The 25,542-nt window shown below is 41.4% G+C and overlaps 1 protein-coding gene across 1 annotated transcript in view; it reads right to left on the minus strand.

Moving 5' to 3' along the window:
* Positions 1 to 5,642: 5,642 nt before the first annotated feature.
* The window catches only part of LOC109937970 (A-kinase anchor protein 2), a gene marked incomplete at its 5' end in the record, with an annotated part of 33,591 nt that continues 13,691 nt past the window's right edge, over positions 5,643 to 25,542 (minus strand). Inside the window, 2 exons of the mRNA XM_020536456.2 lie at positions 5,643 to 12,009; positions 19,821 to 20,008. Of these exons, the coding sequence (XP_020392045.2) occupies positions 11,917 to 12,009; positions 19,821 to 20,008 (281 nt within the window). The remainder of the gene's footprint in view (positions 12,010 to 19,820; positions 20,009 to 25,542) is intronic.

Here is a 25,542-nt window from a genome sequence, read left to right on the forward strand (position 1 = left end):
TGTGCGATATTGCGCTAAAGAAAATTGCACTATAGAAAATTGTCACAGAAAATCACTTTATAGCAGAAATACCTGTCTAGGGAAAGTAGGAAAGAACTTAAGGAATTAGAAGGGCTAAAAGGGGTCATGAAAAGTCATTAGAAAATTGGATTAAGGAGGATCCAAAGGCTTTTTATACATATATAAAAATAAACAAGAGAGTAGCCAGGGAAAGGGTGGCCCACTCAAGGACAAAGGAAGGAATCTATGTGTGGAGCCAGAAGAGGTATGTGAGGTCCTAAATGAATACTTTGTGTCAGTATTTACCAAAGAGAAGGAATTGGTGGAGGATGATCTCAGGGAAGGGATTGTCGATTTTTTAAGCCAAGTTGTTATTAAAGGGGAAGAGGTGTTGTCTGTCTTATAAAGTATTAAGGTAGATAAGTCCCAGGTCCTGATGGGATCAATCCCAGAATATTGAGGGAGGCTAGAGAACAAATCGCTGGAGCATTGACAGACATCTTTGGCTACAGGTGAGATCCCAGAGGACTGGAGAATAGCTAATGTTGTTCCATTGTTTAAGAAGGGTAGCAGGGATAATCCTGGAAATTACAGAGCTGTGAGTCTCATGCCGGTGGTACGGAAATTTCTGGAAAAGTTTCTCAGGGGCAAGATCTATATATATTTAGAAGCAAATCGACTTATTAGCGATAGACAGCGGGTGAGGTCGTGCCTCACTAACCTGATCAAATTTTTTGAGGAGGTGATGAAGATGATTGTTGAAGGAAAAGTGTCTGATGTTGTCTACATAGACTTCAGTAAAGCCTTTGACAAGGTCCCTCATGGCAGACTGGTACAAAATGTGAAGTCACATGGCATCAGGGAGAGCTGGCAAGATAGATACAGAATAGGCTTAGTCATAGGAGACAAAGGGTAGTGGTGGAAAGATGCTTTTCAGAATGGAGGGTCATGACTAGTGGGGTTCCACAGGGATTGGTGCTGGGAGCTCCGCTGTTCGTGGTCTACATAAAAGATTTGGAGGAAAACATAGCTGCTCTAATTAATAAGTTTGCGGACGATACAAAGATTGGTGGAATTGCGCCTAGGAGAATTGTCAGAGGATAGAACAGGATATAGATCAGTTGGAGGCATGGGCAGAAAAATGGTAGGTGGAGTTTAATCTGGACAAATGTGACGTGATGCCTTTTGGAAGGTCGAGTACGGGTGGAAATTATACATTGAATGGCAGAACCCTTTGCAGTATTGATATGCAGAGGGATCTGAGTGTACAGGTCCACAGATCACTGAAGGTGGCAGCACAGGTAAATAAGGTAGTAAAAAAAAGGCTTATGGCATGCTTGCCTTCACTGGAAGAGGCATTAAGTATAAGGATAGACAATTATGCTGTAGCTTTAGAAGTTTAGTTAGGCCACACTTGGAGTATTGCATATCGTTCTGGTCACCATACCACCAGAAGGATATAGATGCTTTGCAGAGAGTACAGAAAAGGTTTACCAGGATGTTGCCTGGTATGGGCGATTTTAGCGATGAAGAAAGATTAGATAGACTCGGTTTGTTTTCACTGGAACGCAGGAGGTCGAGGGGGCGACCTAACAGAAATTTATAAGATTGTGAATGTCATGGATAGAGTGGAAAGTATGAGGCTTTTTCTCAGGGTAGGGGGCGCCATTTTACTCGGGGACTCAGGTACAAGGTATGAGGGGGGAAGTTTAAAAGAGATGTGTGAGGCAAGTTTTTCACACAAAGGGTGGAGAATATCTGGAACGTGCGGCCAGAGGAGGTGGTGGAAGCAGACTCTATAGCAGCATTCAAGGAACATTCAAGGAAGGGAATAGAGTGATACAGATCCTGTAAGTGAAGGCAATTTTAGTATGGAAGGACAAAATGTGTCCGTGCAGGCTTGGAGGGCTGAAGGCCCGTTCCTGTACTGTATTGTTCTTTGTTCTAGATGGCATATACTGTCACTGGTGGTGGAGGAAGTGAACCTTAAATAAGAGTCAACACAGTGTGGAGCTGGATGAACACAGCAGGTCAGGCAGCATCAGAGGAGCAGGAAAGTTGACGTTTCAGTCAACTTCTTCAGAAATGGATCTTAAAGTGAATCTTAAAGTAGTGGATGGGATTATGATAAAGTGAGCTGCATTGTCCTTGATGGTGTTGAACATCTTGAATGTTGGAGCTGTGCTTATCCAGGCAAATGAGAATTATTTGACCGCATTCCTGACTTATGTATTGTAGCTAGTGAATAAGCTTTAAGAATATCAGGAGATGGATTATCTGCTGCAAAATACTGAGCTTCTGATCAGCTCTTCCAATCAGAGACTATATGTGGCTGCTCCAGGTAAATTTCTGGTTAACGTTAATCCCCAGGATGTTGTTGGTCAGAAGTCAATCATAGATTTCTTAGAGTGTGGAAAGAGGCCATTCAGCCAATCAAGTCCACACCAAACTCCAAACAGCATCCCATCCAGACCCAGGCCCCCCACCCTATCCCCGTAACCCGATATTTCCCACGGCTAATCCACATAGCCTGCACACTATGGACAATTTTTACTATGGCCAATCCACCTAACCTGCATGTCTTTGGATTGTGGGAGGAAACTAGGGCACCTAGAGGAAACCCATGCAGACATGGGGAGAATGTGCAAACTGTATACAAGTCTCCCAAGGGTGGAATTGAACCTGCATCCCTGTGCTGTGAGGCATCAGTGCTGACTATTGTGCCACCCCAAAGCAATGGCAATATTGTTGAATAACAAGTGGAAGCGGTTAGATCTTTTGCTGTTGAATGTAGAGTACAATTGTTCTGTGTCTGATTATATGACTATGTTTACAATGGAAGCTCACTATGTTTGACTAGTTAAATCTGGATTTACATTCAGAACTAAATAAACAAAGCTGTAGAAAGTGAAAGAACTGCGGAAGCTGTAAATCAGGAACAAAAACACAGTTGCTGGAAAAGCTCAGCAGGTCTGGCAGCATCTGTGAAGAAAAAAATCAGAAGTAACGCTTTGGGTCTGGTGACTCTTCCTCAGAACTGTGTTGAAAGCTGTAGGAAGAACTGCAAGTAAGAACTGTGACATAGACATTTCAAAAGCATTGTAAATAAAACGTGTCACACACATAGAAACTAGTGTTATCTGTGCATGGATCCAAGATATGAAATATACAACATTGAGGATGGTCACGATGTGACACCAGTGTGACACCGATGTTACTGGCTATTCATCAGCTCAACGCTAAACTTGTCCAACTCCTACTGCATGTGGATATGGATTGTTTTATTATCTGAGGAGCTGCAACTGAATCGAAATACTGTGCATAAACCAGGGTTATCATTTTTCATTCCTGTAAGGTGCACCTTTGGTATCAGGTTAAAACAGAACTAACTCTCAATAACTCATTCATTCAAAACTTGAAGGTTTAATGGATGATTCCACTTGTGGCGGAATCCAAAACTAAGGGCCATCGAGTAAGATATAACCTCTTTGCAAATTGGCTACAATATGGGACTTGGTACTTTATGAGTTGGTGAAGCAACTGGTATTAGATGCATTTAAGAGGATACTAGATGAGTACAGGCAGAGGAAAGTATTAGAAGGTAGGGGTGGAAGTTAGATAGACCTTAGGTTTAGGATAAAAGTTCGGCACAACATCGTGGGCTGAAGGGCCTGTACTGTGCTGTACTGTTCTATGTTCTATGATATGTTGATAGGGCTTATTAGAAGTGGTATAGACCAACATGTCTGGCAGTATTCATAGTAAGAAAGCAGTGTTAATATTTTGAGTTCGGTGACTCTTCTTCAATACTAATAAAAGCTAGGGAAGGTGGTATTTATACTGATGACAACTCAAGTTCAATGATTTTAGAGCCTGCCACCTCTTTGCACGTCCTTGACCCACACCCATATCCCAGGCTCTGTCATGAAATGGGCTGATTTCAACAAAACCAACCCATCTTCCCCTACTCACTGTCTCCATTATCAGCATTTTTTCTTTCCTTGCCTTTCTGTCAACCTTCCCTTGTCTACCTGTCTTCTCTTTCTCTAGATTCCATATCCACATTTCCACTCACTCCTGCCCACCCACCACCACACCCCACCTCCCCACACCCCCAACCCAGTCATCGACATCAATACCACCTTTTCCTAGCTATTATCAGTTCTGAAGAAGGGTCACTGGACTTGGAATGTTAATTCTGCTTTCTCTCTACAGAAGCAATTTGTTTTTGTTTCAGATTTTCAGCATCCGCAGCTCTTTGTTGAACTTTGATGGAATAGAACAGTTGAGCTTAATCACTGAAGTTCTTCAGTGCAGTGACATTAAGCACAAAATTCCATGACATGAGTCTTTGACTTGCATTGAGGTACCTAGATTTTCAGGCTTATGACAGCTATTTGGAAGGTAAATAGTGAAAGATTGTTTTGATTGCTTGCTGACTCACAAATTGTGAAATCAATCCTCAGTTCATGAGATCCTCAGAACACAGGGTACAATTTATTGGTGGTGAGAGGCAGATAGCAGCAGGGGACCCTAATGCCTTCTCACCTCTGCTCTGATTAACTGTATTGCAGGAAGGTATGCAGGTGGCTTTAACTGCCAACTGCCAATTGAGGCTTTTAAGATGGCAATCAATGCCTCATCGCACCGTTGCTGAAATTAACGCAATGATCGACCAATGGGCCTCCTGAGGGTCCCTTATTCAAAGACACTTGATGTGTTGATGGACCGGGCAACAAAGCGAGGAGGGAAGAGGAGAGTGTGGGGGCTGCTGAACCTCCTTGCCTCATCCAAATGGCTGCCATTCTGTGATTGCCACCACCATCACTCACCCGTGGCCTGACAGCCTTGGGTGATCCTAGTCTTGTGCCTGCATTACCCATAGCAGCCATGTCTCCCAGGTGGCGCTGATGAGCAACAAAGAGGTGCTGGCCTGTGTCTGGCTGACTGTTCTTAGCTCTGTGATCCTGGAGAAAGCCCACTGCTACCCAGTAAGGTGCCAAATTGGCACAAAGCAGTGGGCCTTCCTAAAAAAAAGGGCGATTCAGGGCTCTTGCTGGCTCTTCAACATAAAGAGTTGTCATCAACATTATTAGAATCATCATAGTGCAGGGGAGGATATTCGGCTCATCAAGTCCACACTGGCCCTTTGTGAAACAACTGAGTCTATCACTCATCTGATGATCTATTTAAAATTAATTTCCAACAAGTGTTCATTCAATTTCCTTTGAAATCATTGATCATGTGCATTCCCATAACCCTCATAGGTAGAGAGTTCCAGGTCATCAACACTCACTTTAAAAAATACTTTCTTACATTCCTAAGTTAGTGGTCATTTAACCACTCTCAATTGTTGCTCAAGCCCATCTAGTTCACTAACACCCTTAAGGGAAGAAAATCTGCCATCCTTACCTTGTCTCTGCATGGCTCAATCCACAGCAAATGTGTTTGCTTCTCAACACATAGAAATGGACAACGAATGCTGTCCTAGCCAGTTACGTCCATATCCCAAGAACAAGTAACAATATTTGGAACAATCATCAAAATTCAGACACACACATCAACTGTGCAGTCCAGTTCCCTCGGATTAAAACTAACACTTTTTTTCCCCCGCACAATGAATAATAATTACAAGAGAAAGATTAAGCAAAGCCAGGTTTTATTGCAACTTAGTCCTGCATAGTGATATACATACTCCATTGGAGCTCTTCTTACAAAAATACTGAGCCAATATTCACTTTAAAATATATTTATAATTCCATAAAGTTTAGGCATTGTTTGGATAACTACATAATAAAAGTTCAGAACATTAGATCGAGAAAATAAAGGTTCAATACTTTGGCATTACCAACAACAACAAAAAAATCAGAACCACCCACACTATTCTGTTGCATCAGTTATATTAATGACTCATTCTGAACTTTTGGGCAATTGTGATTGACCAGCATCATTTACCTGACTGGCTGACTGACTGAAGACTGATTCTGTTTCAATGGTCAGTACCACATCTTCTAACACACCCTGCTTCATCACATATAGTCCACATCATCATATATACTCTACACCATCACATACACTCAACACCATCAGTTATGCTCTACAGCATCAAGTAAACTCTTCATTTTATGACATTTTGATGCATGCTACATCAGAATGGATGTTACCAAATGTACCACAAACCTGTAATGCATATACTTTTCATGACATGCATTTTGCTTCTATATGGACCCAAACCTTATGGCATTTTCAGTGCTGTGTGGATCTGTATACTGTAATGTTATTACATAACCTACTCTATTCATCTTACTTTTTTTAATATGTCTAATTCATATCACCCCTTGTACTATCACATCACCTACATTAACTCGTATTCATGTTATCATATATTACCTATTTTATACCACACATTCTACACTAGCCTTGTCCTCATTTTAACATGCATAGTCTACCATATCACATGTTTTGGGCCCTAATTCACACCAGTAGCAACACAATTTCTACTAGTGGGACTGGCGTTTGCACTAACTGTGCAATATTCCGCTGGCTTTCAGAGAATTAATGTTAAGCTCACTGGGGGGATAGGGGAATATTCTGTCGAGAAAAACAATAGAAATATATACTGCTGGACTTCGATGAAATTAGGGTGATGGGAGGCTTATGTGGGGCACACAGCACAGACCAAGTAAGCTGAATGCCCTGTTTCTGTGCTGTAAATTTAAAGTAAATCTGTGATTAGTAGAGGTATGTCTCAGAAACAAGGCAAGTCATAATTTCCAACTTAGCATCAGAAAGCACTGGTGGGTTTGGGGAAAATCAGGTAGAATCTGGACTGATCTCTCCCTTGGTGATCAATTTCCTTTAACTTGAACTGAGAACATCAGCACCATGCGAGCTGCAGTCCAATCTTCTCCAAAAGTGGGCAAGATTATGGAACAAAGTAAGGCTTTCCAATTAAAAGGGAAGTGACTACTGTTTAAATGGACTGCGTCCACAGTAATAGGCAGAATCCCCCTTGCATACACATTGCAAGGAGACTTAAAGAAGACAAAATGTTTCCACTGCAAAACTGGGGGCTGTAAATCCAAATAATTGGAGGACTGCTGTTATGCAGAGTATGAAGCTAAGTTGTCTCTGTGGTATTACAGTGGTGTAGTAGTCATGTCTCAGGACTAGCAATCCAGAGAGTAATACTGGAGATGTGTTCAAACTCTACTGTAGCAACTGGTAGATTTAAACTCAATTAACACATTTGGAAGTAGAAATAAACTTAAAAATGTTGAGGCAAAGAGCACAGGTGCATTGAAGGTGAAACTAGAACAGTAGATTAAAGTGACAGGAATGAAACACTGTACTTAGATAGATGTAGAGGGTTGGAAAGAAGCTTGTTTGGAGCACACAACTGGGTTTAGTGGTCTTCTGTGCTACAGACATGAAATGATGTGATATAGAATTACATATTAAATTCATGTGGGGAAAGTTTGACATTATTTCTCTCTGTAGAAATCAACAGGATGCCAAAATAAATTGACAATACTGCATATTACCTCCTTACTTTTCTGCACTATACCTTTAAGCAGGACAAGTATGTAGTGCACACACAGCACAAAATAATCAGGTCACGACATCTGGACAACCTCACTGAAATATTCCACTTTTACACATTGACAGGTAGATAAACATAATCTCAACTTACAGTGAATGAAAACTACAATATCTCCACCGCACAGCCTTACAGACAATGAGCAGAAGCTTCTTCTTCAACAAAAAATGGTCAGGATACACATTGGTACTAAGTTCAGGGACAAAGCAGGGTGTGCTATTGAGAAGTACTGACCTTTCCATGCACACTTTAACCTTTGAGATCCAGGAAACCTAAACAGAATGATTGGAGTTTCCCTTCCTGTCTGAAGTGTACTGTCATCACAATTAGGTTGGAATAGGTTGGCATTGCCACAGATTCTATCTTTTGTTGCACTAACCTGAGTGACAGATCATTTCTCTCATAACTGATTCCAGGATTGCAGTGTTCTTTACAGTAAAGACCTCTCTATTTGACCATCTCCCTAAAGATAGCAATTGAGTGATTGCAGAACCAAGCTCAATTCATTCATTATGTGCATTTATATTTTGAATGGAGAAACTTCTTCACAGAGATATAATAAAAATCAAAGACTCAGTTCTAAGTACTTCAGTTTTGGCAAAAATGATTGTGTGAAGACAGACCGTTTATGTACCCCATAGAATTCCAAATAATAATATTTTAGTTGTCTGCTTTCCTTAAGGAGATGAAGGACAAAAACAACGAACACATAGCAACACTCTCCTTAGTAAGAATGATATCACAGTTCCTGCATTGTAGCTGGGTCAATATCCTGGAATTCCATCCTTAATAGCACCGTAGGTCTACCTACTGTACAAAGATTGTATTGGTTCAAGAAAGCAGCTCATCACCACCTTATCAAGGGAAATTAGAGATGGGCGTTAAATGCTGTCCTAGTCAGTGATGTCCACATCTCATGAAAGAATGGTAAAAAAGGTCACCTGTAAATCCCAGATGTTTCAGCAAAACATAAAGGCTTCTGTAAAGAAGATGGGGGAAGGGAAATACTCACAGAGGAAAACCATTAACTGTCTCTGTTAAACTGTATTGATCAATAGCCTTTCCTTTGTAATGGTGCCCTAATGCTTTCAAGCGTTCAGAGCAAAACATGGCAATGAGCTGCCATTAAAAAATGTTAAAGTGCCCAATGACTACAAGCTGACTGGTTAATTTTCCCTGCCTCAACTCTCAGATAAGATACACCACCTTATATAATTTAATTTCAACCTTTCAAAATGCCTCTTTCTATTCTTTACATTGTAGGGCTTCCTGAATAATGGAATAAACACACATGGAGAGCGCAATGCAGAGATAGGTGTTGCCAGGCTTCCAGATTAGTGTGTATTCTCCAGGAATTGAAAATTAGTCTCCATGACATGGCTGCAAACATTACTCAGGATAAAAGCTGGATGACCAATAAAAAAAGTTTTTTTGTACATTTGGCTCATTACATGAATATTGAAAATGGAGTGAAAGTAGGGTTACTTAGCTGACAGCCAAGACTCATCCAATCAGGTAATGAAAAGTCCTTTTGCTTCCCAATTGGCTGTGCCAAGGAGAGGTGCCATGACCATGAGCCTGTCTGTTGACCAATGGCAGGAATGCCACAGCATCGATCACAGGAGGTCTTGTGACAAAGTTTCCAGGCTGACCACAGTTGACAAATCTAACAAGGAGCTAAGTACAATTCAGCAAAAAGAAAACCGCCTCCCTGCTACAAATCCACTCATTACAAACTGCAATAACATAGGAAAATAGGGATTTGATCACGGCTTCTTGGGCATATGGACCCAAGAGCTTTGGGTTGCTTGGAGTGAAACATTAAGTTAATCATCAGGTCAGTCTGTTAGCATTATTGGTGTTGGACAACAGCCTTTGGAATAGCAAAAAAATCAATGTATACAGATCTGTGATAAAAACATAGCTTAAAGCATTATGATTAAGAGAAAAACATCACTGAAAAGGTAGCTACTTGTAAAAACTCACAGGCTCACGAGTAGAATCTCAATGTGCAATAATTCACATCTATAGATATATATATATATATGAATATAAAATACAGATTAGTACCTCCCTTCATTTGAAAGATTAACTCCTCACTTAGTCTGGTAATTATGAATTTCCCATCGAGATTGCTGGCTTGTTGGATCAGTTTTGAATCATTTCTCATAGAACAAATTGTGTGTCACCCACACATAAAGGAATAAAATCAAAATTGGAATTATATGTTGCAAAATACAATTGATGATATCTTAATACTCTGCTGCAATGAGGGGATTTAGTAGCTTTAGATGGGGATTGGGGTCCAGACGAAAAGTCTGCACCCTTATTGTCCTGCGGCCAATGTTTATACTGTCCTATCTACACTTGAAACACATGCACGTGAGGTACTGAAAAGGCAGGGAACTGCATAGCATGAAGTCACAGCACTGGCACAATGTCATTCTAACACTGTTTGGAGTACAAGTTGCTCCTAATGGGAGTTTAATAATCTTGTCACTTTATTAAGACAAAAAAAAACACTGCATTCGAGTAAAACTGACAGCCCCTAGTCATGTTTAGTAGATACGAAATCACAGGAATGAACACTAAAAATCTGTTGTAAGTCTCAAATGATTACCTGATGAAAATAGGATCATGCAATTACCATGCTGGGTCATTCTGTCCTCTTAACTTTTATTAATGCTTTTGCTCTGTGCTTCCTACTGCCCTCCCACAAAGCTGTATTTTTGTATGCGACACAGTTTTTGAGAAGTCCCAGGGATTTTGTGACTAACCGTGTCCATGTGTATCCATTTGTGCACTCAGTTTGATCCTGCCATTCTGTTTATTGCTGTTTCTCAGTCCACCTCTTCAATAGAATGCTGATAAATAAATTGCAAGATAAACTGAGAACCTGGGCCTCACAACCTTTAACCAAGAGTATCCTTAGAAAAATATAGACTCAGCGTCGATGTTATCACATGATTCGGGTGCCTCAGATACAGGTTGCCAAAAGAAATGAGATTTCTTTTTTGTGATAAATCCATTGTCCCATTGTTGGTTTTCATCCACCACCAAGGAAACTCTCTCTGCAAATCTTTTACTTCCACTGGAGTGATGAACAAGAAAGTCCAATGTCGCTTTCCTCCTATGTCATGTGACTAGATTCACTGCAATAAATTAAGAAAATTGGAGCAAAATTCTTGGTCTATTGCCTGTGCAGTTAGCATACAAAACGGCGGCTGTGTCTCTGCTGCTGCCAAACGTTTAGATAATGTGTCAATGATAAAATTGCAGGCTCAGGGTGTTCACCAAAGAGAAAATAACAAATTGATTCAGCCTGATATTCCAGAGTGTCCTGCTGAGCACCTTTGTGAAATTTATTGTTTTAGACAAAATTCCTTGCCATTCTTGAAGACTGCATTAAGCTACATTTCCACCAGATAGGTAAGAAAGATAATAGCTTTAATTAAAAGGGAATATAAAATATAAATACGGGAAACAGTAGCACAGTGGTAATATCAGTTGATCTAGTCACCTGGCTGTCTGGACAAATGATCTAGAGCTAAGAATTCAAATCAAGCACAATAGCTGGAAACTTAAGTTCAATTAATCAAATAAAAAGATGTTGAATAATTTTTGAGTCTCATTAACAATGGTCATGAAACAACCAGATTGATGTAAACACCCAACTGGTTCACTAATATCCTTCAGGGAGAACATCTGCCATTCTTACTTAGTTGCCTCTAAATGACTCTAGGCCCACAGCAATGTGATTATCTTTTAATCACTCTTTGAAATCACTGAGCAAAACACGACAGGAAAGAAAGAGCCACTGTGGGCGGACTTACACCACATAGACTGCAGTAGTTCAAGGGCAATAGGAATGGGCAATAAATGCTGGCCTTGCCAGAAACCCTGCAACCCAAGAACAAATTAAAGAAAAGCATACACCAAAACGATTGACCATGGCTATGTACATGGAGGCTAACAGCATTGGAAGCCTGTATATCTGTGAATTAAACACAGCCTGTGCAGAAAAAGATACAGGGACACCAACTGTATTTATACATATACAAGCGATTGGCTCTTCACATTATGCAGTCGCTGTTAGGGAATCCTTTTTTTTGCAGTATCTGGGTTGAATCTGAAACCTCAGCGGCTCCAAGTCCATTTCATTATCCTCGCAAAGGTAACCACTAGATCTTCCAATGGAGCAGGTGGCTTTGCAAATGAATAAATGCGCTGCATTGTATCAGTCCTTCAGCAACAATAGCAATAAAACAAATACAAGTTATTCTTGACCCTTTTCCCTTGTGTGACGATGTAATGGATTACTGCTGCTCCTCATGGTTGGCATATATACCAGCCTCCCAGCGCAAAGCCATAGCGCTCTTTCGACGGGTCACCCTGGTAGCCTCAAGGACCTGGAAAAATTATAAAGCAAGTGAGTGGGCGAGAGGGAGGAAGGAAAAGAAAAGCCAGTAGAAGTTTTGAATTACAAATTCATTCTTCAAAGTGAACTCCCATTGCATGCTAACAGGTTACTTGAAATCTTGATATTTTGCTTTACAAAGGGTGTAGGTGCCTAAATGTTCAGCCTCAATAATAATTCCAGGATGAGTTCTATTTTTATTTGGTTGGAGTAAAACAGATTGCTAGGAATCCAAGATGTAACAATAAAGCACTGGGAACGTAGGCAGGCCCATTAACCCCTTAAACATGGTTAGTGATTCAGGATTGATCCCACATCATGACAGTTGAAATCATTCAGGTGCTGTACAGTCTAAACATGTGCTTTTCATGTTTTTATGTCGCATTGTTCTTTTGCCATCCAAGCAGCCTCTCAACTGAGTATTGGTTACAAGTGACATGACTGTGAAATTTGGAGGGTGTGGGTGGAGGCATAAAATTAACAATCTCATTTCATGTATCAATTTAAATATCAATTCTTGTATTTCCGGAATTAAGAATTTTGAAACCATTTTATTTCTCATTGTGAATCTTAATCGTTTTCAAAATACTTCATTTGGTGAATACTGATTGACATTTTCTGACACATTTAGGGAATTAATGTGAGGATTTGACAATTACAAAGAATAAATGGAGTGGATGCTCCACTTTGTAGTGACTGGTTCATGCTCTCAGCCTGACCTTACTCCAAGGCACTCAATGGTACTGAGGGTCGCTGATGCACACTAAAGCCTTCATCTGCCTTTTTGTTTTGGCTATATTTCCAACATGGGAATCCAATGTTCTAAATGAGAAACTGGGGAGCCGTTCACAATTGCAAGTCTTTGCTGTTAGTCACTCAACTCAGAGAGTCACTTTGAGATGTATTTGTGGAAATCAATAAACAGGCAGTACCTAAAGATATCATTGGCTAACCGAGGCTGGATTGATTCATAATTGTTGCATGGTGGTATCCATTTGAGGTACTGAAACTGTGTTCCTGACTTCCTCTTGAAACAGCCTCAGATCAGTGCAGGGTGTCTGCAGCTCCTGAGTCTCAATCTGACTATTTTATTCTTTTAGGCCATAATGTATTTAAATAAAATTAATTGTAATGAAACACATTAATTATTGAATTCCAAGCATGACACAGTGTGTCTCTGAATGTATTTATTAATCTGGCAGAATACTTTTGCAGAATGAATTGAGGTAAAAAATTTAATAATGGCTCGAGACTGCATGTTAATGAATATCAATTGCAATAATCTAGCAAACTGATTGGCTAGATGTGATATACTTCTACTTTTTTGTTCTTGGGATGTGAACATTGCGGGCAAGACCAGCAATTATTGTCCATCCCTATTTAACTTTGAGAAATGGTGGTAAGCCACCTTCTTGAACTGCTGTGGTCCATGTGGTCTAAATACACTCAGAGCACCATTAAAAAGAGAGGTCCAGGATTTTACTCAGGAATGGTGAGACAGTTCCAGGTCTGAAAGGTGTGTACCTTGGAGGGGAACTTGCAGATGTTGCCATGTATCTATGGCCCTCACCTTTCTAGATGGTAGAGGTCATGGGCTTGGAGGGGGCTGTCAAAGGAGCTTTGGTGAGTTGCTGCAATGCAGCTTATAGCAGGTACGCACTGCTGCCACTGTGCATCAGTGGTGGAGGGAGTAGTTGTTTAAGATGGTTGATGACATGGTAAGCAAGTAGGCTCCATTGCCTTGTATGGCATCAAACATCTTCAGTGATGTTGATGTTAGGATGAATAAACAATGAAGAATTTTTGTCTTTCGCTCGTGTACACATGCACAATTTTAAGTCTGCCTATTCAAAGGCAATCACTGCCTGGAAATGTAGCAGAGGCAGGTTCAATTAAGACATTCACGGGGGTATTAGATGATTATTTAAATAGAAAAATGAACAGGGTTATGGGAAAAAGCAGGACAATGACACAAAGTCAAAATGGTCAGGGAGCTAGTACAGACAGAATGGGCCAAGTGGCCTCCTTCTGCACCATGTCAATTTTGTGATTCTGATTCGGAATGCATTATTAAAAGAGGCTTGCTTTCTTAAGGACTAGCTGTAAGGCGAAACAGTCAGTCAAACACAGCTGATGCTGGATACCACACTCAAGCCCAGCCTAGGTAAACTAGAAAACGTACATTGTACTATTGGAAAACAAGAGCTGTTTATGAGATGGAGCACTTGTAGGTACAAATCCACAGCAGCACCTGGCTACAAGAAACACGGGCTATATAAACACTACATTTGAAATTATTTTAGCCCATTTGACTACCAAGCACTTTTTTGCCATGTGCTGACTGTAATTTTGATACGTGAGTATCTGCTGTGACTGCCACATGGTAAACGGAGAAACAATCAATGATTGGATGAAGGAGAACACAAGAAAATATTTTCATTTGTTTAATACTTTAGTGTCTTCAGCTTGTTTCAAGGCACTTCCAAAAGTCAGAATGGGGAGATGCTATAATACCCTGATCCTCATTTTAATCATGTTGTTTTCCACACTTTATCTGTATCGCACACCTTTCCTCTACCATGGAGACTGGCCTATGTCCATTTGAACAAGTCTCCACCATCATAGTTCTTTGAATCACAGAACGGTGATTGTTTAGAAGGAGGCAACTCAACCTGCCAAGTTCATGTTGACTCTCTGCAGCCAATGTGGCTAGTCTCATTCTCCCACTCTTTGCCTGCAGCATTCCTTCAATTACTTATTCAATTTATTTCTTGAAAGCTATGACTGAATCGCCTCTTTAAGCGATGACAACACAGGAGGAGGCTGTTCAATCCCTCAGGTCTGTTCCTCCATTCAATTAGGTTACAATTGATCTGTATCTGAACTTCATTTACCCGCCTTCAGTCCATAAACCTGCCTAAAAGCAATCATATTAAACCTCAATTTTGAAGAATTGGTTCTCAGTTTCACTTGCTTTGTGGGGGAAGACAGTTCGAGATTTCCACTTCCCTTTATATGAAGCAGTGCTTCCCTAAAAAGGCTAAGCTCTAATGATCTTAAACACCTCAGTTAGATGAATGTTTAACCCTTAATAGCCAGGGAACACATGCTGGACTGTGCAACCTGAGAGCAGCGGGGCCATTTGAGACCCCAGGGACTGGTCATTCCTGCCCTTTTGCAAGTCATCACAGGCCCAGATAAGGATCCCATGCTTAAAGTCATGAGCTGTGGGCAATAATGGATTTAAAGCAATTTTGGTTGTGGGGGAGGAAGAGCTAGAACCTTAAGGGACACTGAATGTTTACAGTTGGAGAAGGATCCTTAAGCAAGTGGATTTGTTTCCTTCAAGCACACATGAGGAAGGAGAGGGGAATCCACCTCACGTAGTCTTCTCCCTCTTCATATTAGAGTCATAGAAATGTACAGCATGGAAACAGACCCTTCAGTCCGACTCGTCCATGCCGACCAGATATCCTATATTAATCTAGTCCCATTTGCCAGCATTTGGCCCATATCCCTCCAAACCCTTCCTATTCATGTACCAATCCAGGTGCCTTTGAAATGTTGTAATTGTACCAGCTTCCAACACTTCCTCTGACAGCTCATTCTATACATGCACTATCTTGTGTGTGAAAAAGCTGTGCCTTAGGACCCTTTTATATTTTTCCCCTCTCACCTTGAACCTATGCCATTTAGTTTTGGACTCCCCTACCCTGGGAAAAAGATCTTGGTTATTCACCTCATGATTTTATGGACCTTTATAAAGTTCACCCCTCAGCTCCAGGGAAAATAGCCCCAGCCTATTCAGCCTCTTCCTATAGCTCAAGCCCTCCAACCCTGGCAACATCCTTGTAAATCTTTTTGGCACCGTTTTGAGTGTAACAACATCTTTCCTATAGCAGGGAGACCAGAACTGAACGCAGTATTCCAAAAGAGGCCTAACCAATGTCCTATACAACTGCAACGTGTCATCCTAACTCCTACACTCAATGCATTGACCAATAAAGGCAAGTGTACCAAATGCCAATCTGTGACTTCACTTTCAAGGAGCTATGAACCTGCACTCCAAAGTCTCTGTTCGGCAACACTCCCCATTAAGTGTATACGTCCTGCCCCGATTTGCCTTTCCAAAATGCAACACCCCACATTTATCTAAATTAAGCTCCATCTTCCACTCCTCGGCCCATTGGTCCATCTGTTCAAGGTCCCGTTGTACTCTGAGGTAACCTCCTTCACTATCCACTACACCACCAATTTTGGTGTCATCTGCAAACTTACTAACCATATCTCCTATGTTCACATTCAAATTATTTATATAAATGACAAAAAGCAGTGGGTCCAGCACCGATCCTTGCTGCACACCACTGGTCACAGATCTCCATTCCAAAAAACAACCTTCCACCACCATCCTTTGTCTCCTAGCTTGCTGATTGAAATAAGCAACTGAAGTGGAACCTGCAAAGCCAAAAGGCATTGTAAAATGAACAGAGGACCTGCCCTTTAGCAGATCACTACAAACACACACTGCAGCCTTTACTATAACTTAGACCTTTTAGCCCCATTCTAATTGTGAGAGTGAAGCAATTCCATTGGAAACATCCAAAATACATTACTTTACCATGTAGAAGATACAGCAGATACTCTCCATAACGCAAGAATTCAACATATTAGCACTCAAACCAGTTACTGCTGATAATCAGGAGGAAGAGGAATTAGCTGTTGGCTACAAATGTTGCCAGAATACCAAACAAAACCTGTTCGGTTGTAGCCACAATTTAGTACTGGAAGATTTAGCACCCCAAGTTTGTTTCATGATGATGAACGCACGCGTCCTCTCAATCTTGAGATTCATTGTTGCTAAAATTGTTAGGGGTATGGGTGAAAGGTCACAGGAATTTGCCCAGAAAAACCACTCAACAACAGATCAGTAACTTATCCGTGCCTGAACAAGTTGTTCTGAGTGTTATTCCTGAGTCTCCTTGAGGCTGAGGAAGGATGAACCTGCTGTTACTGAGACAGAGAAGTCAGGAAGCACATGGAGTGTCAGCTCGTTAGATATTGCCTTGGCACTGATCAGCTGCTAGTGATGGGAGGAGCTGGCACCACAGTCAGACATGTGGCTGTGTTATCACAAATGGTGGAGGTTGATTAGGCTGGTTAAAAAGGAAGCAGTGTGAGAGAGAGAAAAAACAGTTGCAGAGATTTGTAACCAATGAGGAGTCATTGTGGATCAATTAATTGATACTTGAACCCGTTTTTTCAAACTCACTTTCCTGGGATTCCGAATCTGGTGAAGTTGATTACTCCATCTGTGCCATGTAAAACAGTGCAACATTACAACAATATAAAGCCCTGCAGCTTCGTCCTTTCCATTAAGGGGAGCAGAACATGCACTTGCTAAGATAATGAGATACACACAGCACATTTCTGTCATCTTTGTTCTTTCCTGGGATGTGGGTGTCTCTGGTAATTTTTCCTCATTTTTTTGTCCATTCTTAAATGGCCTTAAACTGAGTGGCTTGCTCAGCCATTTCAGACAGCAGTGATGTATCAACCAGGTTGCTATGGCCCTGGAGTCACATCTAAATCAGACCATTTAAGGACGATACACTTCCACCTTTAAAGGACATTAGTGAACCAGGTAGGTTTTTTAAAAAGACAATTGATTAGTGGTTCACAGTCACCATTAGGATAGATTTTAATTCCAGATTTTTAGTGAATTCAAATTTCATCATCTGGAAAAGGTGGCACGGTGGCTCAGTGGTTAGCACTGCTGCCTCACAGCGCCAGGGACCAGGGTTTGATTCTAACCTCGGGTGACTGTCTGTGTGGTGTTTGCACATGTTCCCAGTGTCTGCATGGGTTTCCGCTGGGTGCTCCGGTTTCCTCGCACAGTCCAAAGATGTGCAGGTTAGGGGGATTGGCCATGCTAAATTGCCCATAGTGTCCAGGGATGTGCAGGCTGGGTTGATTAGCCATGGAAGATGCAGGGTTACGGAGATGGGGTAGAATGGTCTTCAGAGGGTCAGTGTGGACTTGATGGGCTCAATGACCTGCTTTCACACTGTAGGGATCCTATGAATGTTCTACCAGAGCTGCTTATCCTAAAAGGAATAGATTGGCAATTATTTTACCATGTTGGGATTCAAACACACGTGCCCAGAACATTAGTGTGGGGTTCTCAACTAGAAGTCCAAAGTGCCGTTATCCCTGTGCAGCTGCCTCCCCTGTCAAGTTTTCTGTAGTTTCGTTTTTTGGGTTATACCTATCCATGCTCTCTTCTGTAGACATTACACCCTATTGATCAACAGGGGGAGGTTCCAATCTACATCCCCCATTGGACTCCTATACAATTGGGCATTCATGTGTTGCTGTTGTGGGATTTGGCTGTGGGCATAATGTCTGTCATGTTTCCTATAGTGCAACAGTGGTTACACTTCAAAATGTACTTCACTGGCTGTAAAGTGGTTTTTGATGTCCTGGGGTCATGAAAGGCCTTGTAAAAAATGCAAGATTTTTCCATTTTTTGTGCATTAGCTTTTACAAGATTGGAAAATGGGCATTAGGGACTTTTACTGGATGGGACAGTTGTTGGTGGGGGGACATGTGACAAACATTCGAAGGGTATTTCCTATCAGAGCTACTTACCCTGCTTTACCATGCCTGTCTTCAGGTTGGTGATAAGTGTAACATGATTATTGTTACATTTCTATTTCAGATACATGGGATGCGTATTTTATAATTCACTATCCAACTCTTGGGTCTTTACTCAAAAAGCAAACAGGTGCAAGCAAATTTAAAAGATTAAAAAGGCACAAGATTCAGAAAACACACAAGACCACAAATGTGAAACCGCAAGACTTGACAACCTCCAGAAACCCTCAAATGTGATAAATAGGTTGTGAATGGAAATACAATTACTTTGATCTTAAATTGTTTTCTTCCGACCCCCGTCAACGTCATCACTGACCTTTTTTCATTCTGATTGAGATTTATCATCATTGTTGCTTACCTTTATACTCCTGATCTCATTTGTATTTGACCATATGAAAAGAAAATTATGGGGGGACGCTGTTGAGGTAGAGGGATCATAGTGGGAAAGTAAATTCATAGACTCTTCTTGTAATGATATCCAATCCTAGTCAGGTAGCACAGACAGTGGCCATTTGGCCCTTTAGTGTTTGTGCTGGCTCTGTGAAGGAACTATTCCAATTAGCCCCATTCCCGCTGCTCACATTCCTGCAATAGCCTCTGGTTTTCAGCTACACCTGAGGGTGAACAATCATCTTCATGGCTACCTCAACCAAATCTGATATTTTAAAGGCTTCTATCAAGTTCCTTTTCTTTAACATGATTGGGGTTTTTATTACTCTTGAATTGAAAGGTTTGCTGCACCCTTTCACAGGACAGTTAAGAGACGTATGTGGGCCAGACCAGATAAGGATGGCAGATTTTCATCCCTAACGGGCATTAACGAATCAGATTTTATTTTACAACAATCAATGATAGTTTCCTGCTCAGCATTATTGAGACTTGTTTCCAACTCCCAATTGAGAACTTAAATATAAGTTTCACCAACTGCCCCGGACTCTGAATGACTAATTCAGTGCCATTACTGGTACACCAGTTTCTCCCAAACACACAATCCTTCCTGTTTCTAGTAAATGCTGAGGAAGAGACTGGGTGAGCTAACTCTTTCAAAGGCACGGGGGGCCCTTGGTAAATCTCCCCACTTTGCTCACTGAATGGACCCTACAACCCCCTTAACTTCCAGCATTGCCGACACAAGACTCAGCTGCTCACATTGGGCTCGTCCCGCCTCTCTCTCCGTTTAACTTTCTGTATCTCAAAGTCTTCCAGTAACGTCTCCATCAGTCCCCTGGAACGACCTGGTCCAGAAGGCTCCTGTTCTGTAGGTGTGCAGTCTGGCTGTGGAAGAGGCATGGGGCTTTCAGTCGATGGTGACACGGAACCAGACTTCTCAATTTTCCCTGCAATCAGAAGAGCTCAACGATAACACCAGGCAACATCAACATGTCACAAAGAAGTACGAATGGCAAAGGAGGATATAAGGATATAATTCAGGATTAATTCGAGACAACTTTGGATATATTAAATGCAAGAATGTGACCTATTGCTAATAACAGAGCAAAACTGAAATTATTTGAGAAGTGTGGGAAATGATGAATGGTAAGGAATTGTGTTTGAGATGCTGTCGATACTGAGAGTGATATTTTGCATCAGGCACATTGCTCCCGCATTCCCAATAACTTCACTGTACAGCTTTGGGAGGTTGGGTGTTGGTTGGGTTAAAGGGAGCTTGGAGGTGGGGAAGTGACTTTAATTGGCACAGAGGTCCCTCCACGCCCCACCATTGCTCAACACCAGCCCGTGCTGGTATGCCCACAGTGTGGGCCTCTCCCTGGGTGGAACAGAAAGTCAGGGATGGCTATCTAAGTGTCTTTTAAATGTTGTAACTGTACCTACATCCACCACTTTCTCTGGCAGTTCATTTCCACACATGAACCACTCACTGTGTAAAAAAATTGCCCCTCGTGTCCCTTTTAAATCTTTTCCTCTCACCTTAAAAATATGCCCCCTAGTTTTTAACTCCCCCATGTTTGGGGAAAAGACCTTTGTCATTCATCTTATCTATGCCCTTCATGATTTTATAAACCTCAATAAAGGTCACCCCTCAATCCTCTGTGTTCCAGTAAAAAATGTCCCAGCATTTCCAGTCTATTTTTATATCATAAACCCTCCATTCCCAGCAACATCCTGGTAAATCTTTTCTGAGCCCTCTCCAGTTTAATAATATCCTTCCTATAACAGGGTGACCAGAACTGCACACTGTACTCCAGAAGAGGCTTCACCATTGTCCTGTACAACCTCAATATGACATCCCATACCCAAAGGTCTGAGCAAGGTTGCTTGATGCCTTCTTAACCACCCTGTCTACCTGTGATGCAAATTTCAAAGAATTATGTACCTGAACCTCTAGGTCTCTCTGTTGTACAACACTACCCAGGGCCATACCATTAACTGTATAAGCCCTGTGCTTGTTTCCGTTTGCAAAATGCAATACCTCATATTTATCCAAATTAAACTCCATCTGCCACTCCTCAGCCCATTGACCCAACTGATCAAAACCTTTTAGTAATCTTAGATAAACTTCTTCACTATCCATTATACTACCAATCTTGGTGTCATCTGCAAATATACTAACCTTGCCTTCTTTTTTCCTGTCCAAATCATTTACATAAATGACAAACAAAAGTAAACCCAGTACCGATTGGGGGTTGGTTGGGTTAAAGGGAGCTTGGAGGTGGGGAAGTGACTTTAATTGGCACAAAGGTCCCTCCACGCCCCACCATTGCTCAATACCAGCCTGTGCTGGTATGCCCACAGTGTGGGACTCTCCCTGGGTGGAACAGAAAGTCAGGGATGGCTGGGAAGGTGATGTGTTGCCGATTGTTGTTAGCATTAGCCAAATCAAACGATTTAACTATATTTTTACAATTGCTTTGATCATGTTCACCCAAGAATGGTGAGCCTGTGGAATTCATTACCACAGGAAGAAGTTGATGCCAAAACATTGAATGTATTCAAGAGGTGGCTAGATATAGCACTTGGGGTGAATGGGATCAAAGGTTATGGGGAGAAAGCAGGATCAGGCTATTGAGTTGGACGATCAGCCATGATTGTGAAGAATGGCAGAGCAGGCTCGAAGGGCCGAATGGCCTCCTCCTGCTCCTGTCTTTTATGTTTCTAGGTTACATTTTTCGAGTTGGAGTTGCTTCATTGATGATAGCAGAAGGTTATAGCATCATATCCCACTTCAGGGTCTTGACACCAAATCAAGGCATTTTAGAAATTGAAGCTTTTTGTCCTGCACCCATCAGAACCGGGACACACAAAACAAACTTGGGGAAAAGAAAGAGACTGCATTTTATACAGCATGGGAGAGGATGATAGTTGGGTTATCACTGGATTGAAGATGCAGCAAGAACATCAATCATCTCTGTGTTGTTCACTATCTCACTGACCATCCACAGCTCAGAGCAAGCTGCTTATGCCAAATCAGCCTGTGCTTGCTCTGAAGAGTGCATTTACTATTTGATGTGATTCTGGGATTGGAAATTACTTGTTAAATAATTCGGACTGTTGCTAAGCTTTACACTGAAAACCACTTTGACATTACCTACAGTGAGATGCATATGCATGGGGAACCTGTGGATGTGGTGTATCTGGATTTCCAGAAGGCATTTGACAAGGTGCCACACCAAAGGCTGCTACATCAGATAAAGTTGCACGGTATTACAGGTAATGTATTGGCATGGATAGAGGATTGGTTGACCAGTAGAAAGCAAAGAGTAGGGGTAAATGGGTGTTTTTCTGGTTGGCGGTCAGTGGCTAGTGGTGTGCCTCAGGGATCAGTTTTGGGACCGCAATTGTTTACAATTTACATAGATGATTTGGAGTTGGGGACTAAGTGTGGTGTGTCAAAATTTGCAGATGACACTAAGGTGAGTGGTAGAGCAAAGTGTGCAGAAGACACTGAAAGTCTGCAGAGGGATATAGATAGTCTAAGTGAGTGGGCAAAGGTCTAGCAGATGGAGTACAATGTTGATAAGTGTGAGGTCATCCATTTTGGTAGGAATAACAGCTGTGCAGAGGGACTTGGGTGTCCTTGTGCATGAATTGCTGAAGGTGGGATTGCAGGTGCAGCAGGTAATTAAAAAGGCAAATGGAATTTTGTCTGCCATTGCTCGACGGATGGAGTTTAAAAACAGGGAGGCTATGCTGCAGCTGTATAGGGTCCTGGTGAGGCCACACCTGGAGTATTGTGTGCAGTTTTGGTCTCCTTACTTGAGAAGGGATATACTAGCATTGGAGGGGGTGCAGAGGAGATTCACTCGGTTGATTCCAGAGTTGAGAGGGTTGGATTATGAGGAGAGACGGAGTAGACTGGGATTATATTCATTGGAATTCAGAAGAATGAGGAGAGATCTTATGGAAACATATAAGATTATGAAGGGAATAGATAAGGTGGAGGCAGGGAGGTTGTTTCCGCTAGCAGGTGAAACTAGGAATAGAGGGCATCGCCTCAAAATAAAGGGAAGCAGATGTAGGACTGAGGTCAGGAGGAACTTCTTCACCCAAAGGGTTGTGGATCTGTGGAATTCCCTGCCCAGTGAAGCGGTTGAAGCTACCTCGCTGAATGTTTTTAAGGCAAGGCTAGATAAATTTTTAAACAGTAAAGGAATTAAGGGTTATGGTGAGTGGGCGGGTAAGTGGAGCGGAGTCTCAAAAAGATCAGCCATGATCTTATTAAATGGCGGGGCAGGCTCGAGGGGCCAGATGGCCTACTCCTGCTCCTAGTTTTTATGTTCTTATGTGCTCAAAGCTACATATGTAAATACTCAGCACCCTGTTTGATAGAGGCAAAAGGAATTTGTATATACATCACACCTTTTCAAAAGTAAGGACCATGGAGACAGCCAAATTTTGCTGCATTCCCATGACAATACACTGACCTATTAGAATCTACCTGCCTGACTGAGAATTAAGATTGATAGTTCACTGTGGTGGTGGAAGCAGGCAATGATCCAATATAGATTAGATGGGCCCAATGGCATTCTACTGTGCCATAACAAAGACTCCACAACTCTTTAGGAAATCAATGACAAAATAAAACCTGACAAAAGCTGAAATTCGCTCACAAAAAACCCCACAATTTCTCTTTCAATTGTTCTCAGATTGAATAATCCGTGAAATAGCTAATTCTGAAAACTTCACTGCTGAGCAGTCACACTGACAATCGGGATGCGTCCCAAACACTGTTTCTCACACACTTTCAACACAATTTAAGAAATTTTATTCCCCATTGCTAAGGCTAACTAAAGGAAGGAAAGCAGAAAGCAGAACAAGAGATAATTATTAATCTTTTTGTGACATTTCTGTTCCACTTGCAAGAAACAATGGATTATGTCCATATTTTTTAAGAGGTACTTATTTCTGTCAGAATTGTATTAAACTAAAAATATCTCACTTGTCCTGGACAGAGTAACTAAGAGTGTGGATTCCTGTTCTAAAGTGAACCTTTTCTTCCTAACTTGAATTCAAACGAGATGACCATTTCAGCACAAAAGTATCACAAGCTATGCAAGTTCACATTATGTAATTGTGATATTTGTCAAATCTCTGTCATGTGAGCATGCGTTAAGCGCATTTGTTCCCTCTGACATCTCTTTATCTTTGTACATCCACCAGCTCTACAACCTCTGAGATCTCTGTGCTTCTCTGGCTTTGACTTCTTGAGTGTCCCCGATTTTATGTGCTCTACCACTGGTGGCTGAGACTTCAGTTGTCTGGGCTGCCCTAAAATGGGAAAATCTCTTCTTAAACACCTCAATTTTGTCCTTTTCCTTAAATATCTTCTTCGAACCCATTCTTTGACCAAGTTATCTGCCCTGATAAATCCTTACGGAGCTCGGTGTCAAATTTGGTCATGATAATGTTCCTATGAAGCCTCTTGGGATGTTTTGATATGTTGAAGATTCTTTGTAAAAAAAAATGCAAGTTGTTTTCATTGTCTGCTTTTAATTTCAGCCAAGTGAGGCACCTTCCAGCCATCCCCAGACAGCAGGTAAAAACCAACTTCAAAAGTATGGCTTCAACAACACCCTTCATCAAGAAGGGCTCACAAATCATACAGGACACAATGGACCAACCGATATTACAGGACTGACTAAATTTCATAGACAGCACAGAAGGAGATCCTTCAGGTCATTTCCCCTGTGATATCCCCTAAAAAGAACTATTCAATTAATCCCACTACCCTATTCTTTCTTCACAGCCTTGCAATTTTTTTTCCCTGTTGGGTAATTAAAAGGTACTGGAAGTTACAATCAAATTTGCTTCCACTTTTGTTTTCATACCATGTGTCCCAGACTGTAACCACTCGCTGTGTAAAGAAAGAAAATTCTCATCGCTTTGGTACAGTGAAGATTCATTAGTCCCTGGGATGAGGGGGTTGTCCTATGATAACAGACTGAGTAATTTGGTTTTATATTTTCTGGATTTAAGAGGAATAAATGGTGATCTCATTGAAACATACATGATTTAGAAGGGGCGTGATTAGCTGGATGTTTCTGTTATTCAGGGAATCTCATGCCTGGTTTCGGGGGTTGACCAATTTGGACTGTGATGAGAAGAAATTATTTCACTCAAGAGTTGTGAATCTTTGGAATTCTCTACCCCAGCAGGTTGTCGATTTTCTTGAATATGGATACATTTAGAGCTCAGATGGACTCATTTCTGGCATCTCAGGGAATTAAGCAACATGTGGAACACAAGAGGAATGTGAGAACTGAAGCCCAAGATCAGCATGAATGTACTGAATGGCAGATCAAACTCAATGGATCATATGGTCTATTCCTGCTCTTATGTTTTTCTACCCCAACTGCCAATGAATACGAGACAACAAGGTGCAGGGCTGGATGAACACAGCAGGCCAAGCAGC

The sequence above is a fragment of the Rhincodon typus genome, chromosome 3 (genome assembly GCF_021869965.1).
Source record: "Rhincodon typus isolate 14 chromosome 3, sRhiTyp1.1, whole genome shotgun sequence".
In the NCBI taxonomy this organism is placed as follows: Eukaryota; Metazoa; Chordata; class Chondrichthyes; order Orectolobiformes; family Rhincodontidae; genus Rhincodon; species Rhincodon typus.